The 23715-nt window shown below is 42.2% G+C and overlaps 1 protein-coding gene across 1 annotated transcript in view; it reads right to left on the bottom strand.

Moving 5' to 3' along the window:
- The window catches only part of LOC126413319 (zinc finger matrin-type protein 2), a 42395-nt gene that overhangs the window by 4787 nt on the left and 13893 nt on the right, over positions 1-23715 (bottom strand). The window contains exon 4 of the mRNA XM_050083219.1: positions 12078-12223. Within this exon, the coding sequence (XP_049939176.1) occupies positions 12078-12223 (146 nt within the window). The remainder of the gene's footprint in view (positions 1-12077; positions 12224-23715) is intronic.

Below are 23715 nucleotides of genomic sequence, written 5' to 3'. Positions count from 1 at the left end.
GGTCGAACTGAGGCAGTAAAGTTTCGACATCTCTGCCTCAGCCAGTAAGCATGGTGTCACCCCACAAGGGGTTATGCACGTTAAAATCTCCCAAAAGTGGGAAATGTTTAGGGAGTTGATCAATCAGTGCAGCTAATACATTCAGGGGTACTGCACCATCTGGAGGAAGATGTACATTGCAGACATTTATTTTCTGTGTCGTCCTTATTCTGATAGCCACAGCTTCAAGAGGGGTTTGAAGGGGCACAGTGTCACTATAGACTGAGTTTAGGACATAAATGCAAACTCCACCTGACACTCGATTATAGTCGCTACAGTTCCTGTAATATCCTTTATAGCCATGTAGCCATGGTGGGCAGGGGTTCGCACTGCTGGGAACCAGGTTTCCTGGAGGGCAATGCAGATAGCAGGTGGAAAGCTTAACAACTGCTGTAGCTCGGCCAGACAGTGAAAAAAAAAACACGCTACATTTCCACTGGAGGATGACGTCATCATGAGACTGGGAAGGCATGGAACATTCAATGAGGCAGTTTACACCTCAGAGTCACCTGCTGCCACCGACTTATTGCCTGAGCAGTTTATATCCATTGTGTCTGAGGGTCTCGTGAGATCTAGGCCCTCAGCGGGCACCAGACTCTCCACCCCATCCTCAGACACAGAGCTTGTAGGTAGCGGTGGTGTAGGTGCCACTGCAATTTCCTCGGTCTTAGGGGTCTTCTTTTTGGAGTTCTCTCGCTGCTCCTTGGGTTTCCCTGGCTGAGAGGACTTTGCTGGCTCGTCTCTGGGACTGAGGATGAGCATGAATCCCTACGACCAGCTGCTTTTGAGCTCTTCAGCCACTGGCCGGTGTCATCTTTCCCACTAGCAGAAACCTGGGAAGGGAGTGACCCAAGGGACCCATTCCTAGTGTTTCTAGTGAGAGAAGCCAAAGAAGACGCTTCTCCGGCTTAGAAGTGAGGATGGATGTCCCCAATGGTTGGGGGGGTGTTGCTCCCGAAGTAGGTGGTGCGGGAGCAACAGGAAGGGTAATGCCCCCCACCATCAAGGGGGCAGGTGTAGTCTTCCGGCTCTAAGAGGTGACGGGTTGGCGGAGCTGATGGTGCCAGAACTGTTGTAGCGGCGGCATAAGACGATGGCATACGTACAGGATGCAGGCGTTTCTCTTAGCCTCAGTGTAGGTCAGTTGGTCCAGGGTCTTGTACTCCATGATTTTCCTTTCTTTCTGGAGAATCCTGCAGTCTGGCAAGCAAGGTGAATGGTGCTCTCCGCAACTGGCACAGATGAGAGGCGGGGCAAATGGAGTGTTGGGATGTGATGGGCGTCTGCAATCTTGACATGTGACGCTGGAAGTACAGCTGGAAGACATATGGCTGAAGTTCCAGCACTTAAAGCACTGCATTGGGGGAGGGATATAGGGCTTTACATCACAGCGGTAGACCATCACCTTGACCTTCTTGGGCAATGTATTACCATCTAAGGCCAAGATGAAGGCACCGGTGGCCACCTGATTATCCCTCGGACCCCAGTGGACACGCTGGACGAAATGTACACCTCACCACTCTAAATTGGTGTGCAGATCATTGTCAGAATGCAAAAGAAGGTCCCTGTGAAATATGTTACCCTGGACCATATTTAAGCTCTTATGGGGCATGATGGTTACAGAAAAATACGCCAGCTTGTCACAAGCAAGTAACGTCTGTGACTGGGCAGAGGATGCAGTTTTGATCACGACTGAACCAGATCTCATTTTGGACAATCCAACCACCTCCCCAAACTTGTCCTCTAAATGCTCAACAAAAAACTGAGGCTTCGTCGTCATGAAAGATTTCCCATCAGCTCTCAAACATACAAGGTACTGGGGTGAATAAGATCCGCTGCCATCCTTAGCCTGCCATTCCTCCCATGGTGTGGCCAGGGAGGGGAACGATTTGAGGTCGTACTTCTGGGTGTTGAACTGAGCTTGTGAATTCTTAGAGACTGGTGGTGTTTCACCACCAGCAAGAGATGATGGACTACGCTTCATCGCGTGTCATCTGCCCTAATGCCAACCACTCCAACCAGGGGCCCTCCCCATGGGTGCCACCCAGCCGCTGGCAGGATGGCCATTGCCGGAGGCTACAACCTACAGGGTACATGGCAGTCCCACCATAACGGACTGGCTACCATGCTGCCATGCTGGATGTCAGGTGCAAAGAAGTCCATGGTCATTGCTGATACAGAAAGCAACACTGCATAGTGCATGGTGGAAAATGCACTCAGGATGGTGTCCTCACCCAAGAGATGGAGAATGAGGGGGACTGAAATGTGACAACGAGGAAGTGGGCTAAAGATCTCAATGCACGATGGACACAATGCACCATGTAAGGCGCCCTTCCCCAATTGGCTCGCTCTTCGGGAAAATTTTGAAGAATGGAGGTCAAACCCGACAGGGGGCCATCACATAAAGGCCAAAATGTATGAAACTCCTTTTAGTCGCCTCTTATGACAGGCAGGAATACCTCGGGCCTATTCTTACATCCGGACCCGCACGGGGAGGATGAGGTGGAAAGAGGGTAAGGCAGCTATGTACACTCGAGAGATTAGGCGGAGGGAGCGGAGAGGTGGGCGGATAGTGGAAAAGGAGAGAAGTAAAAAGACTGCATGCGGTGGAGGAATGAGGGCTGTGTAGTGCTGGAATGGGAACAGAGAAGGGCTGGATGGGAGAGGACAATGACTAATGAATGTTGAGGCCAGAAGGATTACAGAAATGTAGGATGTATTGCCAGAAAGTTCCCACCCACGCAATTTTGAAAAGATGGTGTTGGTGGAAAGGATACATGTGGTGCAGGCTGTGAAGCACTCACTGAAATGAAGGATGTCGTGTTTGGCAGCAAGCTCAGTAGCAGGGTGGTCCACTTCTTTCTTGGCCAAAGTTTGTTGGTGGCCTTTCAAGTGGACAGACAGCTTGTTGGTTGTCATGCCCCACATAGAATGCAACACTGTCGTTGCAGCTTAGCTTGTAGATCACGTGACTGGTTTCACAGATAGCCCTGCCTTTGACGGGATAGGTTGTAAGTTTGTGAGCGGACTGGAGTAGGTGGTGAAGGGGAGGACGTATAGGACAGGTCTTGCACCTAGGTCTATGACAGGGGTATGAGCGATGAGGTAAGAGGTTGGGAGCAGGGGCTGGGTAGGAATGGACATTGTGTAGGTTTGTTGGATGGTGAAAGACAACTGTGGGAGGGGTGGGAAGGATAGTGGGCAGGAACATTTCAAGGCACAACGAGAGGTAGTCGAAACCCTGGCAGAGAATGTAATTCAGTTGCTCCAGTCCTGGGTGGCACTGAGTTATGAGAAGAATGCTCCTCTGTGGCCGGACAGTGGATGATGATGATGACAATTATGTCGATGATGATGATGATGATGATGATGATGATGATGATGATTCGTTTGGAGGCACTCAACTGTGCAGTTATTAGCACTCTTACAAAGTCCCAATTTTTTTCACATGTCTAATCGAGCTACTGTCACAAATGGTGATGATGATGATGATGATGATGATGATGAAATGATGAGGACAACACAAACATCGAGTCCCCGGACAGAGAAAATCCCCAACCTAGCCGGGAATCGAACCTGGAACCCCATGATCCAGAGTCAGCAACATTAGCCACTGCTGGATGGTGGGAATTTGTGAGGTGGTGGGAGATTGGAAAAATAAAGCCCCTGTTACACGATGCACCTAAACCGTACACCTATGCACCAGCACCCCAAGCATGTGTATCTGGAACTACAGGCTGGTTCACGTAGACCTATTACACCATCCAAATGGGATATACCTGGCATACATGTGCAGTAGACAGTAATAATGTGTGAAACACAGATAGAACTGTCTGATCTCTTGTAAAGTCAATTGTTCTACCGCGCGATACACTAAGAGGACTGTGTGACATATTGGAATGTCATTTGTTCAAATTATTTATGTGAGGTTCCTATTTAATAAGAAATTGTTTTTTATCATTATTCATTAAGTAATTGTTATTCTCTTATGTAGGCTACTACTGTTTTGGATTACAGATTCAATAGTTTTGTATTATAACACTTAGTTACAAAGGTATATATGTATTCATACAGCATTTTGCACATGGAGAATCCACTTCTTTTTGGAGCTATTGCCCTGGCAGTGAGAGTACATCTTCATTAGGGCAGAATGACCACAAAAATGAATAGCCTTATTCTGTTGAGTTCGACCCTGGCTGAAAAGAAGGGACGAAGAGAGGGGATTATATTCATTGCTTATGAAAGAACTGAGGCTCGAAGATCCACAAGAATTTTGAAACTTCGTGAGGATGGATGGCCTGTTTTGAGAAGCTGCTATCTATGATAGAAGATGGAAGTAACAAGTGTGACAGTGTCATGGGCAGGCTGCCTCACATTCTTGAAAGTAACAATTAAATCATACGTTTATACATTTTGTGATCATACCAGCCCAGATCACGAATAAAATACCAGTAAAAGCCCTGTTGTAATATTACGTTTCCTGGCGACTTTCTCCCGTATCACTGCCAGTTTCTCTTTTCTGGCATGCTGAAATATCGCAAGAGATGCAATCAAATCAAAAATGAACTTTCATAAGTAAGGCATTACAATACAAATCGAAAAAATTACCGTGTAACGTTATACACATATTACTCAGAAAGGGACGACTGCTGATGTACCTTATTATGATACAAGTTCGGGTCATACCTCCTTTCCTCTCTATATGCCTGAATTAAGACACTTAATGACTCTTTGCACCATTTCATTTTGAGAATACGAAGCAATCAATAGAAAAATGCTTCCACAAACAGCTAGTATGAAAGAATCTATGGGGGGCAGGGAGGGTGGGGAGAAGAAGTGCGTTTATTAAACCTAATTGCTGAAAAAAAAAAAAAAGGGGAAAAATACCCAATATGAAAATCTGAAATTAGCCACTAGCCACTTAACAATTAGCAAATAACAAGCAGAAAGCGCTACGGTACCCCCCTTCTGCGCATGCACGAGTTACCAATGCATAGTGCACATGTGCAGACTGACGGCAGTTTAGAACTGTGCTCTATTCTGGTGCGTGGATAATATGTCTGCTAATTTTTGTGGTTTCACCTGTTCTACTGCTAGATGGCTTTCATGCTAGACCAGTACCGTTCACGGCGGTTTGCCGTGTAATACCCACTTAAGCAACGGGAGATTTTTTTTTTTTTTTTTAAGGTTGTGAGGATAATTATGGTTTGTGAAGGCTTCAGTGAGACGCTCAGTATATTTCGAGAGGGGCCGCTCATCACTGCAGATGCGATGACAACGGGTGGCTAGAATGTGCGGAACGGACTTCTTGGTATGGAAAGGGTGGCAGCTGTCAAAGTGGAGGCATTGTTGGAGGTTAGTAGGTTTCACATGGACGGAGGTACTGATGTAGCCATCTTTGAGGTGGAGGTCAACATGTAGGAAGGTGGCTTGTTGGGTTGAGTAGGACCAGGTGAAGCAAACGGAGGAGAAGTTGTTGAGGTTCTGGAGGAATGTGGATAGGATGTCCTCATCCTCAATCCAGATCGAAAAGATGTAATCAATGAATCAGAACCAGGTGAGGGGTTTAGGGTTCTGGGTGTTTAGGAAGGATTTCTCTAGATGGCCCATGAATAGGTTGGCATAGGATGGTGCTATGCGGGCGCCCATAGCCATACTGCAGACTTGTTTGTTGGTAATGGCTTCAAAGGAGAAGTAATTTTGGGTGAGGATATAATTAGTCGTGGCGACTAGGAACGAGGTAGAGGGTTTGGAATCGGTCAGGTGTTGAGAAAGGGTGTTCAGTAGCGGTAAGGCCACGAGCACTAGGGCTGTTAGCGTAAAAGGAGGTGGTGTTCTGGGGCCATGAGTGTGTATGTGTGTGTGTGTTTACCATCTAATTCTGAGGCCTGACTGTCCGAAAGGTATTATTTGTGGCAGTGGTTTTGTTGTGTCTATCTGTGACTCAGCATCTCCGCTATATGGTGAGTAGCAACTTTTCTTTTCACAATATTGTTACATTCCATCCTGGAGTTTTCATTGTTTGAAATACAAAAATCATATTGTTTTAAAAATCTCTAATTTTGTCCCACTTACAACCATTCCATTTTTTTTTTACAGTTAGCAATGTAATAGGTATATAAATATGGACAACTAAACAAAACAGGTGATGTTAAGGAGCAAACTGCCACATGTGTACAGTCTTCAAGAGACAGGACAGGGGAATGTGGAGGATTCAGCAAAGGAGAAAAAGAGGGATGAAGTAGTGAAGTAACAGTATGTGAGACTGGTAGGGAGATAGAACAGTGAAACTGACTGGAATCACGAATGGTGGCAAGGGGGTGGAGGCAGGTAGGAGACAAAGACTGGCAGTAATTGAAGTGAGAGAGTTGCATAACTGGAGGATGGCTGCCGGGGAAAGTTACCACCACCGCAATCCAAAGAAGCTGGTATTGGTAGTGTGGACGGGGATTCAGATGGTTTGGGGAGTGAAACAGCTGAGGTCAATTAACTTACATCACAATGTATGCTTCACAACTGAACCACAGCTGGGCAAAAGACATTCAGCTTGGTCGATAATTTGTTCATTCTTAGTCATACATACACAGAATGCTGTACAATGATCGAAGTGAAGTTATCATACAATACTGCTTCTTATACAGGTAGCCCACATTTGATAGGATGGGGCATTTTAAGTCAGAGTTGAAATTAGGGCCAGCTGGTGTGGCCGAGCAGTTCTAGGCGCTTCAGGCTGGAACAGTCTGGAACTGCCTCGGGCATGGATGTGTGTGATGTCCTTAGGTTAGTTAGGTTTAAGTAGTTCTTAGTTCTAGGGGACTGATGACCTCAGCAGTTACGTCCCGTAGTGCTCAGAGCCATTTGAACCATTTTTTTGAAATTAGGTGGTGTGAAGTTGACAAGAGAAACCCTATTTGACCTCAACAAGGATATGATCCATGGGGCAAGGGTCTGGAGCAGAAGAAGGAATGAAGATTAGGGTTTAATATCCTGTTAATGATGACTTTATTAGAGATGGAGACAAACAGGTACGGGATGAATGAGAAAGGAAGTCAGCTGTGTCATTTTCAAAGAAACTATCCTAGCATGTGATTAACAGAAATCATGGAAAACACAGATCTGTATAGCTGGATGGGGAGTTTAGTGTCTTACCACTACACTACACTACTACACAAAATTTGGAAGCAGATATGGCACAGACTAAAAAGGATATTGTGAAGACTTGCTAGGTGACAGAATACCACTTTGGAAAGCTGTGTAAAGAGTGTGGGGTAATGGTGGAGATAAGGTATGGCAAATCTTTTTCTCAATATGGTTGGTAGGGTAATACTAGCCTGCAAGGTCCTGACAAAGTCCATCATTTTATTTGGGAAAGAGACAGTTTGTCACTACAAAAAGGTGTACACAAATGTCCAGGTTGTACGGGGATGATGTTTGGGTGTAGTACTTTCTACCTCACGAGATGCAGAGACATCTGTGAATGCAGCCGCATCATATACTAACAGTTCTGCTTGTTGTTGTTGTTGTTGTGGTGGTCTTCAGTCTGAAGACTGGTTTAATGCACCTCTCCATGCTACTCTATCCTTTGCAAGATTCTTCACCTCTAAATAACTACTGCAACTTACATGCAATCACTTGAAGATTCAGATGGTGTCTTTTCAAAAAATCCCTTCTTTTAGTAAAATTAAGCCACAAATTTCTTTTCTGCCCAGTTTGATTCAGTACCTCCTTATTAGTTATATAATCTATCCATCTAATCTTCACCTCTTCTGTAGCACTACATTTCAAAAGCTTCTACTTTCTGTTTGTCTGAAATTTATATCATCCATGTTTCACTTCCATACAAGGCTACACTCTAGACAAATACCTTCAGAAATCTATGTTCAATATTAAAGAATTTCTCTTCTTCAGAAGCACTTTTCTTGCCACTGCCAGTCTACATCTTTTTATATCCACTGCACTTTGACCATCATCAGTTATTTTGCTGTCCAAAAAGCAAAGCAAAACTCACCACTACTCTTAAGTGTTTTGTTTACTAGTCTAATTCCCTCAACATCATTTGATTTAATTCAACTACATTCCACTATTCTTATTTCACTTTTGTTGATGTCCATCTTTTATCCTCATTTCAAGACACAGTCAGTTGCACTGAACTGCTCTTCCAAATCCTCTGCTGTCTCAGACAGAATTACGTTGCCATCAGCAACCCCCCTCCCCTTCTGACTTCAATTTCTTCTCTTCATATTTTTTCGTTTTTTGTTTTCTTAACTGTTAAATATTGAATTTAATAGATGAAAGGAGAAAATACAAAAATGCAGTAAATGAAGCAGGCAAAAAGGAATACAAACGTCTCAAAAATGAGATCGACAGGAAGTGCTAAATGGCTAAGCAGGGATGGCTAGAGGACAAATGTAAGGATGTAGATGCTTGTCTCACTAGGGGTAAGATAGATACTGCCTACAGGAAAATTAAAGAGACCTTTGGAGATAAGAGAACGACTTAAATGAATATCAAGAGCTCAGATGGCAACCCAGTTCTAAGCAAAGAAGGGAAGGCAGAAAGGTGGAAGGAGTATATAGAGGATTTATAAAAGGGCGATGTACTTGAGGAAAATATTATGGAAATGGAAGAGGATGTAGATGAAGACAAAATGGGAGATAAGATACTGCGTGAAGAGTTTGACAGAGCACTGAAAGACCTGAGTCGAAACAAGGCCCCGGGAGTAGACAACATTCCATTAGAACTACTGATGGCCTTGGGAGAGCCAGTCATGACAAAACTCTACCATCTGGTGAGCAAGATGTATGAGACAGGCGAAATACCCTCAGACTTCAAGAAGAATATAATAATTCCAATCCCAAAGAAAGCAGGTGTTGACAGATGTGAAAATTACCGAACTATAAGTTTAACAAGTCACAGCTGCAAAATACTAACGCGAATTCTTTACAGACGAATGGAAAAACTGGTAGAAGCAGACCTCGGGGAAGATCAGTTTGGATTCCGTAGAAATGTTGGAACACGTGAGGCAATACTAACCTTACAACTTATCTTAGAAGAAAGATTAAGAAAAGGCAAACCTACGTTTCTAGCATTTGTAGACTTAGAGAAAGCTTTTGACAATGTTAACTGGAATACTCTCTTTCAAATTCTGAAGGTGGCAGGGGTAAAATACAGGGAGCGAACGGCTATTTACAATTTGAACAGAAACCAGATGGCAGTTATAAGAGTCGAGGGGCATGAAAGGGAAACAGTGGTTGGGAAAGGAGTGAGACAGGGTTGTAGCCTCTCCCCGATGTTATTCAATCTGTATACTGAGCAAGCAGTAAAGGAAACAAAAGAAAAATTCGGAGTAGGTATTAAAATTCATGGAGAAGAAGTAAAAACTTTGAGGTTCGCCGATGACATTGTAATTCTGTCAGAGACAGCAAAGGACTTGGAAGAGCAGTTGAACGGAATGGACAGTGTCTTGAAAGGAGGATATAAGATGAACATCAACAAAAGCAAAACGAGGATAATGGAATGTAGTCAAATTAAATCGGGTGATCCTGAGGGAATTAGATTAGGAAATGAGACACTTAAAGTAGTAAAGGAGTTTTTCTATTTGGGGAGCAAAATAACTGATGATGGTTGAAGTAGAGAGGATATAAAATGCAGACTGTCAATGGCAAGGAAAGCGTTTCTGAAGAAGAGAAATTTGTTAACATCGAGTATAGATTTGAGTGTCAGGAAGTTGTTTCTGAAAGTATTTGTATAGTGTTTAGCCATGTATGGAAGTGAAACATGGACGATAACTAGTTTGGACAAGAAGAGAATAGAAGCTTTCGAAATGTGGTGCTACAGAAGAATGCTGAAGATAAGGTGGGTAGATCACGTAACTAATGAGGAGGTATTGAATAGGATTGGGGAGAAGAGAAGTTTGTGGCACAACTTGACTAGAAGAAGGGATCGGTTGGTAGGACATGTTTTGAGGCATCAAGGGATCAAAAATTTAGCATTGGAGGGCAGCGTGGAGGGTAAAAATCGTAGAGGGAGACTAAGAGATGAATACACTAAGAAGATTCAGAAGGATGTAGGTTGCAGTAAGTACTGGGAGATGAAGAAGCTTGCACAGGATAGAGTAGCATGGAGAGCTGCATCAAACCAGTTTCAGGACTGAAGACCACAACAACAACAACAACAACAACAACTGTTTGCTCAGTATACAGATTGAATAACATCGGGGGTAGACTACAGCCCTGCTTCTGTTTCATTTCCCTCGACTCTCACAACAGCTGTCTGTTTTCTATACAGGTTGTAAATAGCCTTCACCCCCAGCTATCTTCAGAATTTCAAAGAGTTATTCAAGTCAACACCGTCTACAAAAACTACAATCACAGGTTTGCCTTTCCTATTTTCTAAGAGAAGTTGTAGGGTCAGTATTGCCTTGTGTGTTCCTACATTTCTCCGGAATTCAAACTGATCTTCCCTGAGGTCGGATTCTACCATTCTGTCCATTATTTTGTGAAGAGTTCGTGTTAGCATTTTGCTACCATGACTTATTAAACTGACAGTTTGGTATAATATTTATATCTGTCAGCACCTGGTCTCTTTGAAATTTGAATTATTATATTTTCTTGAAGCCTGAGAATATTTCCCTTTTTTCATATATCTTGAACATGAGGTGGAGTAGTTTAGTTATGACTTGCCCTCCAAGGATATCAGTAGACCTGATGGAGTGTCATCACAACCAGGGGCCTTGTTTCAATTTAGATCTTTTAGTGCTCTGTCAAATTATTCTGATAGTATCATAACTCTCATCTCATTATAATCTCTTAGAGTCTCCATCTGTCAATTTCTTCTGTTGCAGTAAAAGTTAACAGACTCTTGGATTCTCCTTTGTTACTTGTTACGGTAATGATTAGTAGCTTTACTGAAGCAGCAACTCAACAACTTGTGGATAAAACACTACTTAATTTCCACTCTTTATGCAGTGATTCACTCCCACAGCATTTTACAGTCAAGCTTTTAACAAGAAGACACACAGAAGTCTTAATGGCATTGGCATTCTTGTTCATCAGACATTGGAGCATTGTTATTCCTTGAAGCAGTGTAGAGTGCAGACATTTCTTTGCTGCAGCTTTGGGTGATGTCAGGCACAGCTCAAACAAACTCAGCACAGCACCAAGCCCACAAGGAATACTTCAGACAGATGAAACACAGCAATGTATAGCCCATATACATAATATTTCTGAATTGAGCAGCAATCTGCTGAGGTGGGTAGTAGAGTGTGGGGCAACATGGGGTAGGGAGGGAGAGGGATAGCAAGGTAGGGGTAGAAGGGTAGAGGAAGATACTGTGCTGCCTGTTACGGCATGCAGATATGTGGCGGGGACAGGATGGACTGTTAGGTGCCGAGTCAGGTGACTGTGCTGGGACAGTGGGGGACGTGGAGGAGAGAAGCAGAGATGGAGGAAGAAAGAGTTCAGAAGAAGGATCATTTGCCTGAAAGCTTAAATGTTTAACCATCATTTTCATTGTGTCTGCAATTCAAAGCCTCCTCCGTATGGTGAGTGGCAATCTACCCTTGTTAATGAAACTTGTTAATGTTAAATAAAGCACTGTTGTTATTAATTATTATTAGTTGTACTGTCTAATACTAGGAGAGAATGGCCTCTGTCATGGCCTCTGTCAGGGCAATAGTTTGATTTCTGGAAAAGCGCAATAGAATTGACAATCGATCTGAATCAAGAGAATCTATAAGAAAAACACACTCTGACCCACAAGAACCCACTTCAATAAACTCAAGAAATTTTCAGTGAAGAATTCTGAAACACGATAGCACAATATAAATAGAAAATTTAAAGCTTGCACACTGTAGTATAAGTACTCACACTTTTTTTTGGTACTAGCTGTCATTGTACGGCAATGATGTATGACAAAAGGGGATTATATAGTTTATACCAATTTTACGACCTTAAATTTGTGTTATTTTGGATTACAGTTTTTTTATACTTCAGTGTCATTAGGTTTCCAGTTTTTACAAAAATATAATAATTACATACCTCTTCTCGGAGTTCTTTCATTTTCTGTTCAATATCATAGTCCTTTTTCTTCTCTTCCAGCTTTCGCTTATTAAGTTCAAAACGTTTTTTCACCTGATCCAAAGAAGACCTTTCAACTCTCATAGTCATTCCCAAATTTCTTTGATCTAAAGAGAAAATGAGAGATGAGCAATAAATTATTCTAAGAGTGTAACCATCATTAAATTGTTCAAAGAAATGTTACAGTACAAATTTCTACAACAATAAACCTAAGTTTCATGTGTATATAAATCATTCTGCCAGATAGCACCTAAGATACAGTTCTGTCATTGCAAATTAATACTTTCACAACAATAAAAGAGGAAAAATTCAAATAATATGTATACAGACAACATGAAGATCTGAAAATTAGAAAAAGAAAACACTTTGTTCAAGTGACTGACACACACACACACACACACACACACACACACACACAATGTCCTTCGAATGTGATGTGTTGCCTCAAGTTAATGGTTATTTCAGTTTGCTGATTGGTGCCTCACCACTCTGTAAGATAACATTTCTAACAGTTTTTGTGCCTTCCATTCAGTTTCCATCTCAATATGAGGTTTTCTTAGCTTTCCTTTGGAAGAAAACTTACAGATTAATGTAGCTACTGTTGGTGTCACAGTTATTAGAGATGGAGGACAGGGTGTATACAATCTCTCAACCCCCATGCCATCTCCTGCAATCCGTTAGCTGTGTGGTATTCCAAGAGCCTGAAAGCCAATAGTCAGTGATCACAAAGTGAACTGGGAAGTCCCATGTGGACGGCCTCGATGAAAAATGATGGAGTTATATGCTCTGCCTCCTTCTTGGAATCCAACAATACACTCATTTTCAAATTTAGTTGACTGGATCGTTACTCAATGAGAGACAGAAGCATATTATATGGTCTATCTGTTAAGCCCAAATGGAAACATGGTTCCACTGCCTACCAGACACTGTTGTGTGTGATCGGTGACAGGATTTTCATGGCTATTAAGATGACAACATGTTGCTGTTTGTGACAGATAAACAATATTTTATTCAAAATTATCTCCATTGTTATTTATACATTTCTCCCATCTCTCAGGCAGGCTATGAATGCCATGCTAAAAAAACAGTTCTTCTTTTGAAGTGAGCCAGTCAGCAAGTCATTTTCGTGCATTTTCATTTGAACTGAAGCGTTGTTCAGTGAGACTGTGTCCCTGTGATGCAAACAGACGATAATCGGGATACCACAACAATAAGACTAAATTCATAATGGGGAAACGTCAAATGTAGTGTCCTGCAATGTTAGGCTCTTGCCCCACTTCTGTTCTTGACTAACGTAAATGAATTTGGAGGACTCTTCAAAAACTGAAATGTTTGTGAATGATAAAAGTATAGAGATAAAGGGCGTAAGGACATCCATACCTGCCACAGCTACAATAATTGTGGAACAAGCTTGCTTGCATATGGATCACAGCAAACAACTTAACTGTTAATTTTACAAAATCACATATAATGCACTTTCAAACAAGTATAGATGACTTGTAGGCACCAGAAATCAAGCAAAACAGGTGAATGCCATACGTAACTCTATGAGAGAAAGGCACCCAGATCTTCTGTAGCCTTATGTGCCATCAATTTATTTATTTACCAGTTTCCACGCAAGCCACAGCTACTTGGTCATAGAATGTATTAGAACATAGTTTACAGAACAGTGCTTGGGAACTCTTGTACAGAACAGAAGGTGTGTGCCACAAGAAAACCTTGACAATGTAGATTTCAATACTTAGGATTTTTCACTATTTTTTCAGCTCTGCTGGAAGCCCCACTGAAAATGAAATGTGCTGAACAGTGCAGACCTTGCTGAACAATGCTTAAGGAACTGTTATAAAAGTCTAGTATTCACTGAAGGAATGTTGCAGTTTCTTCTGAATGATTCAGTATTATCAACAACAAATCCCATCATAGAATGTGTGTACAGGGGTGGCAGAATTAGAATCCAAGACACCTGAACAATGGGCTACACAAAGTTTGCAAACTGGCACTACAGATCAGCCTGCCTACCCTTTTCTGAGCTAAGAATATTCTTGGTGATTGCACAGAGTTGCCTCAAAAAGTAGTACTATACGAGACGACAGATTGAAAGGAAGCAAAGTAAATGAGCCTTCATGTTTCAATTTTGGAGACAGTGAAGATCATTCTTATATTGATGATAGCAGATTCAATCTCTGCCCTATGTTTTGAAAGTGATACTTCCATGGAAGTCTTCCATCTACCCTCAGTCCTAAGAAGTTAAAATTGTTGATCTCACTGACTGCTTGACCAGCTTGGGACAATAACATTCCACTTTAAGAGTTTTGTATTAGAAACTGCATGCATTGCAGTTGTGTAATCTGTTCTCTGAAAGCAATGTGCTGATGCTACTGACTACCATATTAGCTATAACACTTACATTATGTTCCACTTCTTTCGCAATATCACCTGTGTCATCTGCAAAGAGAGAGGGGGAGAGAGGGGGGGAGAGGGAGAGAGAGAGAGAGAGAGAGAGAGAGAGAGAGAGAGAGAAATAAATAAATAAATTGAGCCATTTGTCACCACTGTTACTATAACTTTTCATGGGGAATAAATCCACCCTAGTTGTATTTAACAGATCCTTGATTTGCATAAAATCGCACAAATGACCTGGGTTTTGGGATGTAACTCCCATTTCCAGGCGATACTACAAAAAAAGAGGAAAACTAAGAGAGAGTCTTCATAAAATTAATTAACATTTAAAGGGCCCATTCAAATGTGGACATCACGTTGTACCTTGATTGCATACGAGAAAGTCATACCAGTCACGTAAAAAAATCCAGCGAATTTATCAAGTAGTGTGCTAGATCCCATGTGGGTGAGGTACGAAAACATTTTCTGAGTCAACTAATACCACACCAGGTAAACACGGCCTTACAAAAAAACATGAATGTAGCAGCAGATAAGCACACATTTCCAGCCTAATGTATCCATGAACCAACTGTGAATGAATAGACATGTGCCATAGGGTTAAAAAATTAAAATGAATGCATTAAGGCCATAAAATGCCAATTTGTGAACCTGAAAAGTTGCTTACCATATTAAGTGCCTGCCCTGTCAAATATTGTGGAAGCCCAGCAAGACCAGCCAACAGACTGCCACGAAAAATGCAATGAGACTCTAGTGGCTGCCACTGGAATTAATATAGACCGCAGGATGGACCATCAAAGAAATAACAGCTAACAACAAGTCCACACCCTTCTACTACCCCCTCCCTTCAGTTTTCCTTGTTTTTGTAGTGCCTGAAGATAGGAATTTACATCCTGAAACCCAGGTCATGTGTATGATTTTATTCAAATAAAGCATCTGTCAAGTATAACTAGACGGATTTATTTATCATGAAAAATCATCCTCGTTTTTTGACATTGGAGGACAACCTTTTGCTTTCTACTTTTCACGTATGAAGTGAAGTGAGCTTTTTCTTTAACCTCTAACAATGTTCCAACCTACACAGAAGAATGATTTTGTCAAATCAAAGAAAATACCCACTATCATTTAGCATATGCATTTTCTGTGGATACCCCTTTCCTGAAATCTGAGAGTCAGACAGAACATTTTGTGTACTCAGATGTACTACTCTTCTGTACACTGTTTTTTTTTTTTTCAAAAATTTTTGAAATCTATGGTAACAAAGAAATTGGCCAGTAATTGTCCACATGATATATTTGCCCCATTTTTGAAAGACTTCACTAACAAGTATTTCAATCTGCCCGGAAATTGACCACACCTGAATGACACACTACACAGCTGACTGATTACAGAACTTACATTGGTGCACTTATCTTCATAACCCAAACTGAAATTTCACCATTCTCACAGGAGTCTTAACTCTTTAATAATGTAATAATTGTTTTAATTTCATCTTTGGTTCTTTTCTTTAGCTGCATGTGAAATAGTTGCCTTTTAACACCAGCTTTCAAGTGTTCTACATATTTACCCACACCCATAAAATTTTGATTTAACTTGCCAATTACTGACAGGAAGAAATTACTAAATATTCTGTACAATTCCAGTGGATCATCAGGTTTCATTCACACACAAGATTGGCATAATATGTCGAGTACCACATTCTGCCTCTTTAACAACTGACCTTAAAAGTTTTAACTTTTTCTAAGAGCTTTCTATTTTGTTGATAAAATACATTGTTTTAGCCCATCTAATGGCATTCTTCAGCACCTTGCAGTTGTCAGTAGCGAAAGTCTGCTACCAAGCTCTGGCTGTCCTTCTGCATGATACTCTAATGCCAGTAGTTATCCAGTTTGGTTGCTTATTACTACTGCATATGTGTCTGCACGTCTTTTTAATGGTTGGTTGGTTGTTGGAGTTAAAGCGACCAAACTGCTAGGTCATCAGTCCCTCCATCCTAAATGTATCTAACCAGGAATAATCCTCACAGGAACATTTATGTGCAACATTCACCCATAATCCCTATAGGCTGGGCTGGCACCACAATGCGAGGACATCTGGACACATTTCATACTTTTAAAGCACTGAATTGGGGGCGGGGTGGAGGGACTACACATACAGTTTCATGTCACATCAGTATACCATCATCTTGACTTTTTCAGACAATTAATTAATCACCCTAAAAGGCCAAGACGAAGGCCCCGGTAGCAACCTTATTATCCTTTGGCCTCTTATGGGGACAACACATGAAATGTATACCCCATCCCTCCAAGTTGGTGTGTAGTTCATCGTCAGTCTGCAAGAGATGGTCGTGATGGGAAATGATGCCTTGAATCATGTCTAGACTATTATAGAGAGTTATAGGCACCAGAATGTCACCCAACTCGTCACAAGCATGCAACACCCATGAGAACAGAGGATGCTGTTTTAAACAAAAGTGACCCACTCTTTATTTTGGATGTACCTGCAACTTCCCCAAACTTGTCCTCTATATTCTTGACACAGAATAAAAGCTTAGTGCTCAAAAAAGAATTGGGGGCAGTATTCCTCTGCTAGTCACTTAGCCATACATTCATCCCCTGGCATAGCGGGGAAGGAACAATTTTGGGGTTGTATCTCTCTGTGCAGAATGAGTTCTTTCCTTCTGAAGAGACTGCTGGGGCTGTATAATCACCAGCGGGAAAGAGCTTCATCCACTCCATATGCTAGTCATCCGCCAAGGTGTCCACCTACTGTGAATGTAGGCTCCCCCATGGGTGCCATCCAGTCTCAGCAATGGCTACCTGCCCAATAATCCATTGCTCAAGAGTCCCTGTGCCCCAGCCACAATGGGCACATACTCCTTGGCACAAATGGGGATGTTTCAGCTCAGGCACCAACAGTGTGATCCCTGTATCATCTAGGGGCTGCCACTACGTAGGTACTTGATGACCCCCACCACAACAGGGTGGCTACTGTGCTGGGTTTTGGGTGTACTAACATAGTGGAAAGGAAAGATGCTAAGGTGGAAATCCACTATGGTAGAATGTATACCACACTGGGTGACCTTCCTTGTGTGATATGCACTTCTGGAAAATTTAGAGAAGTGGTGGCAGGTCAAACCCAACAATGAGCACCATGTATTCATTAATGAAAAGGTGAAGAAAGTGTCAGAAGTGAGATGGGAAACTAGGCACCTAAATCATGTATCAGATCCAAGGGGGTCTGCACCAGGAAGACCATTCAGTGAAAACAAAAAAGGGGAAAGGAGTAGTGAAAACAGAAGCTTGGAGCATAGAAAGGGAAGTAGTGGTGCAAAGGCTGGGGGCCCTGTGTTAGCAAAACACATACTCAAAAAAGAGTTGAGAGCCCACTTCTCCTGCACAACCTTCAAATTTCAGTCTTAATTATTTTGAATGAAACATTACACTTGGCATAAATGGCACTCTTCCCTTCTGGAACAAACTCCTTGCATAGAAATCACATAAGGTGTACCCGTCCAAAGGAAGCATTCGTATTTCTTAGCTGTGTAATTTGCTATGTAATTTACTCCCAAATAATGTCAGTGTCAATATATATTAGCACTTCATCTACTTTATCTGTACTTCTCCAATTACTTTGATGAAATATGCTTACTAAACCTTCATTTACTCAATCAACTTTGTTTTACAAGGATATTCTTCAAGCAGGTATACTTCCTACATGACTTCACCCTAAAAATGTCTAGCCCTTCTATACATCATCACTGGAATTTGGTCTTGAGTGAGCCCAGATTTCCCTATTACACTGTAACTTGTTAGCTTCACCAATCATCTAGTTCCATTCCTACTCGAGCATAGCCCATGCCTAGTATAGCTCAACTTTTGGACATTCTCAACTGGCATCACCAAACTGTGTTCAATGTCAGCAGTAACCAGTGCCTCTTCAAGGCTCATTTTAACATGTCTTACAGCATTTTGTGTGTGTGTGTCCTTAAGAAATTTATTATAAAACAAATATAGTTAAAATGTCTAAAATGTTATAAAACTGTGCTCTTGTCTGAATATAAGACACAATCTAAAATGTGGCACACAGGGATGCGTACACCACAAGAACCACACAGTGGAGTGTCCTCCCACCAAAGCAAGAAGTCATGTGACATAGGAGAGTTCCCTGTGCACAGATGAGTGAGGAGGACATCATCTCATATGCGTGGCTGGAAGGAAGTATGCCATGACCAAGCTGTTGACTTTACTAGACACAATTTACTGTCTCTCTCTTCCAGCCACACTTCTTTTCTTCTATGCATGACCTCTGTATTTCAAAAGTGATGAGACAGCTTGTATGTGGATGGCACATGAGATTATTTGATTCTTGGCTCCTACACCTGCCATTTTGTATCCCTTAATACTCATGTTCTCTGGTGCCCAGCAGCACACCTCCTTCCTTAGCCTATGTAGGCACTGAAGAGTGTCCTGGATATTTTATACTACTACATCTGCTGGGTACAAGTGTTGTATAGAGTTAAGGACACTTTGGGAGCCTGAACAAATGAGGAATTTTGCAGTTGCAACACAACTGATCTACTATAGTGCCCTCAAGACTACACACAATTCTGCACTGAACACAGTGAATTGTTGAGGCAACTGGGTCTTGACAACATGACCATGGAAACAACAGAGCAACCAATGGATTCCCTCTGTTTGGGCGTATCTGTGAATACAGCTACACAGGATGATTTTTTCCACCTTGTAGAAACTATAGGGATTGAGTGATGTGAGGATATGGAGCAAAAAAGGTCTAATGAACTTATGTCCAGAAATGCATGGTTTCAATGCTAGGGACAACTTATTCAATAATACTCTGTTATAGAGACTGCACAATGTACCATGCAGCCAAAGTCCTTCTAGAGGGTGGTACTGTTTCTCGTATCTCATGCCCTAGCGCCCTCTCCTACAATAGTAATTGGGAATGTTGTTTCTGATTCACTTTTCTTGCTGACTCACCTTGAAGTGGATGTGATTTTGAATTCAAATCGAGAGCTTGCTGACATGATATTTACTTACAGAAAGGCAAATAACAATGGGCAACGACAACAAGCACAGAATTTAATGTTTGCAACAGTGTTCTACCATTTGTTTGAGACAGAGTCGTTTCAGGAAGCAAGAATTTATGATGTATGTATCAGAAATGTTCGGACACGAGACTTGGAGGAAAATGTGATCAGCACTGTGGATGCCAACCACTGTGTCAGTACCAGACAGTTGGCCCGCCAGTACAGGGTATGCCAAACGATTGTGTGGAACATACTCCATAACACTTACAGCATGTGCAGGACTTACTAGTGACAGACTTTCCACATTGCTGAGTGGTATCTTCTACTTTCATATTGGTCATCTGTGGGATAGTATGCAGAACCCCCATGATATGGTGACAGCAAATCATTGGTGCAGCCAGAATGTGTGGGCCGAGATAATTGGCGACCATATTTTGGAACCAGTCTTCCGAAAATGTCACCTAACAGGCCGGAACTATTGGTGTTTTTTGCCGTAACTTTGCCTCCCCTGATGGAAGAAGTGCCACTGATGATTTGAAGGGTTACGTGGTGCCACATGACAGTGCTCCAGCCCACTTCACTGTTAAAACATCTCAATTGTGTCTTTCCTGGTCGACGGGTCGGACGAGAGGGTCCAGTTGCATGGCCTGCTCGTTCACCGGATCTTAACCTGTGCGGTTTCTGGTTAAAGGGCCATCTCAAAAGTATTCTGTATGCAGAGCCCATTCGAGATGCGGACACACTGGAGCAGTGTATTCATGTTGCCTTTGACACTTTTTGAATGCAACCTGGCCGATGTGAGCGTGTGAGACAGAACATGCTATGGTGTGTACATGCAAGTGCTGAGGCACATGGAAACCATTTTCAGCACATACTGTAACTGAGGCTGCAAGGTACAGCACGTATTAGAACACAGTCTCTGTGACAATGTATGATTGAATAACAGATTTCTTGCACGGAAACCACACATTTCCAGACGTAAGTTAATTAGACCGTTTTTGTTCTGTATCCTCTCATCGATCAATCCCTAGAGTTTGTACATGGTGGAAAAAATCACCCTGTACAGTTGTGGTGCTCATTTAAAAGTTCATAAAATATTGTATTAAAACACACACAAGATTGCAGCTTCTCTTTCTAAATCCAAGCATTCAATTCCAAACATGGATTTACATTTGTACTCACCCCACACCAAGTGAGTTCAACATTACTTCACATGGATCCCAAGTGACCTTGTTGCTCACGGAAGATTTGGGAAAAGGTGCTTTTAGCAGGAGAAGCAACAGTGGTAACATGGGAGTCATGAGGATTTTATATGCTTGATGAACCTTGAGGAGTTGCGACTGGATGGTACGTGGCACATGCCTAAGTTCAGAGACTGAGTATGGCTCTCATGGCCAGCCTGATCACCTTATGATGAATAGCATCAATGATCCAGGTAAGAAAGTCATGCTGATCCATACATTGTGCACCTGCCATGAAGCCATGATCTAACAAAAGCCCTAATAAACACGGGTAGATGCATCCCACTGCCCCCAAGACCAGTGGCAAAAGCACTTTAAGATATTAAGTTCTTTCTGGGTCCTTGCCTTCAGACCCTGCAGAAGTTCTGAATAAAAAATGAGGACCATAAACCTCATAGACTCTTTAAAATGTTGAAAGGTGTACCGGCAAGTGAGGTAAATTAACGAGAAAGAATTCACACACACACACACACACACACACACACACACACACACACACACACACACACACTCTTATCTGCAGATGTAAAACCTGTCTTGAGGGCTCACTCATCCAGCCTCTTTGGTGTAAGTTGTAACTGATGAGCCGCTGTTACAGCGGCAGAGGAGGAACAAAAAACTGCAAAATCAACCACAAATAAGGAACACTGTACAGGACTGCTTACTGCGAATGTTATACTGTTGACAGCTATAGCAAAGATGGTGGCACTTGATATACTTCCCTGGAGAACATAATTCTCCCACTCCAAACTATCTGACACATCATCACCAACTCAGTACCTAAAAGACTGTTCTGATAAGAGAGACTGAATGACAATGGGGAGGTAACTACAAAAGACCCACTGGTGGAGGAGTTGTTCTAGGATACTGTGACTCCAACTAGTGTTGGATGCCTTACTGATGTCAAACAATATCCCTAGACTATGCTGTTTACATAGGAAACACTGCTGGATAGCCACCTCTAGCAGGGTCAGGTTGTCAATAGTGGATCGAAACTCCTGAACGTACAATGAGAATGACAAAGGAGTCAACTGGCCTCTGATGACAATTGTCATTCGCTCCGAGGTATTTCCTACAAAGCTTATTAAGCAATGCTCTGGTAACTACTGGGACACATTCGGTCCCTGCCTGGTCTGAGGACAGGTACCAAATTTGTCTCCTTCAATGAGCTGGGAAATTATCTTGCCTGCCTTATCGAATTAAAACATTTTAGGAGGATTACCGTTCACATTCGTTGCAAGTTTCACAGCATGCTGTATTGGATTGGGAATTGACTGGGCACATATCGTGAGCCTTAGACAGTGCCAAATCCAGATCCTAAATGGATGAGGGCAGTTGTACGACTCAAATCTGTTTCATCTGAAGTTCAACTAATCCCTTTCATGATGTGCAATAGCAATAGACTGCTGAACCTAGGCTGGCAGTGGAAGTAGCCACTGCAAAATGATCTGACACTGTCTGTGCAATATTCCGGGCATTGTCTGGAGACACCACAGCTTCAGCACCACTGCTATAGGTAACTGACAGCACTTTTTACAAATCCTGGAAATGGCTTCCCATACTTTCGTTGCTCAGCACTTAAATCGTCGCAAAGCTGCACACCTAACCCAACTTGCTGGCAGCATGCATCAGTGCACCACGATACAGGCTACCTTCAAAGATGACATTTCGACTTTGTGATGGATCCTTCCCCATTTCTAGAAGATGCCTCGGTGTTCAAAAACATCCAGTTGGCTGAATAGCATCCAATTAGCTCTGTTGATCATCCATCTTAGTGGCTTCCTTTCAAGAATTGCTCCATCTGGTAGGTGAATCCAAGGTGGGAAGTGCTCACTGGAATGAGGGTCACCAGTAATCACCAGTAACTTCCCATCAAACAGAATCTGTGAGGTCTGAGGCTGAGGATGACCTAGCGGCAGCATTGAAATGAGTGGGATTGTCCCTCTGAGGATGAACCATATCTGAAACATCATGAGGCTCTCTAAAACTCGACCACTGGGGCAAGTAGTGTTTCAGCCTCACAATACATTATGGGCATTTAAGTCTCCCAGCAAGGGTTTGCTTGTAAGATCTGCAAGAGCCTCAGGATATATGGCTTCTTGTGGTGGTAAATACAAACAGCATATAGTTATCATTTGACAACATTAACTTCGACTGCAACTGCTTGCAGGTCAGTTGTTGTTGTGGTCTTCAGTCCTGAGACTGGTTTGATGCAGCTCTATCCTGTGCAACCTTCTTCATCTCCCAGTACCTACTGCAGCCTACATCCTTCTGAATCTGCTTAGTGTATTCATCTCTTGGTCTCCCTCTACGATTTTTACCCTCCACACTGCCCTCCAATACTAAATTGGTGATCCCTCGATGTCTCAGAACATGTCCTAAAAACTGATCCCTTCTTCTAGACAAGTTGTGCCACAAGCTCCTCTTCTCCCCAATTCTATTCAATACCTCCTCATTAGCTATGTGATCTATCCATCTAATCTTCAGCATTCTTCTGTAGCACCACATTTCAAAAGCTTCTATTCTCTTCTTGTCCAAACTATTTATCGTCCATGTTTCACTTCCATACATGGCTACACTCCATACAAATACTTTCAGAAACGACTTCCTGACACATAAATCTATACTAGATGTTAACAAATTTTTCTTCTTCAGAAACGCTTTCCTTGCCATTGACAGTCTGCATTTTATATCCTCTCTACTTCAACCATCATCAGTTATTTTGCTCCCCAAATAGAAAAACTCCTTTACTACTTTAAGTGTCTCATTTCCTAATCTAATTCCCACAGCATCAGCCGACTTAATTCGACTACATTCCATGATCCTCGTTTTGCTTTTGTTGATGTTCATCTTATACCCTCCTTTCAAGACACTGTCCATTCCATTCAACTGCTCTTCCAAGTCCTTTGCT

The sequence above is a fragment of the Schistocerca serialis genome, chromosome 7, assembly GCF_023864345.2.
Source record: "Schistocerca serialis cubense isolate TAMUIC-IGC-003099 chromosome 7, iqSchSeri2.2, whole genome shotgun sequence".
Classification (NCBI taxonomy): domain Eukaryota; kingdom Metazoa; phylum Arthropoda; class Insecta; order Orthoptera; family Acrididae; genus Schistocerca; species Schistocerca serialis.
This window is presented reverse-complemented; position numbering and strand designations above follow the sequence as displayed.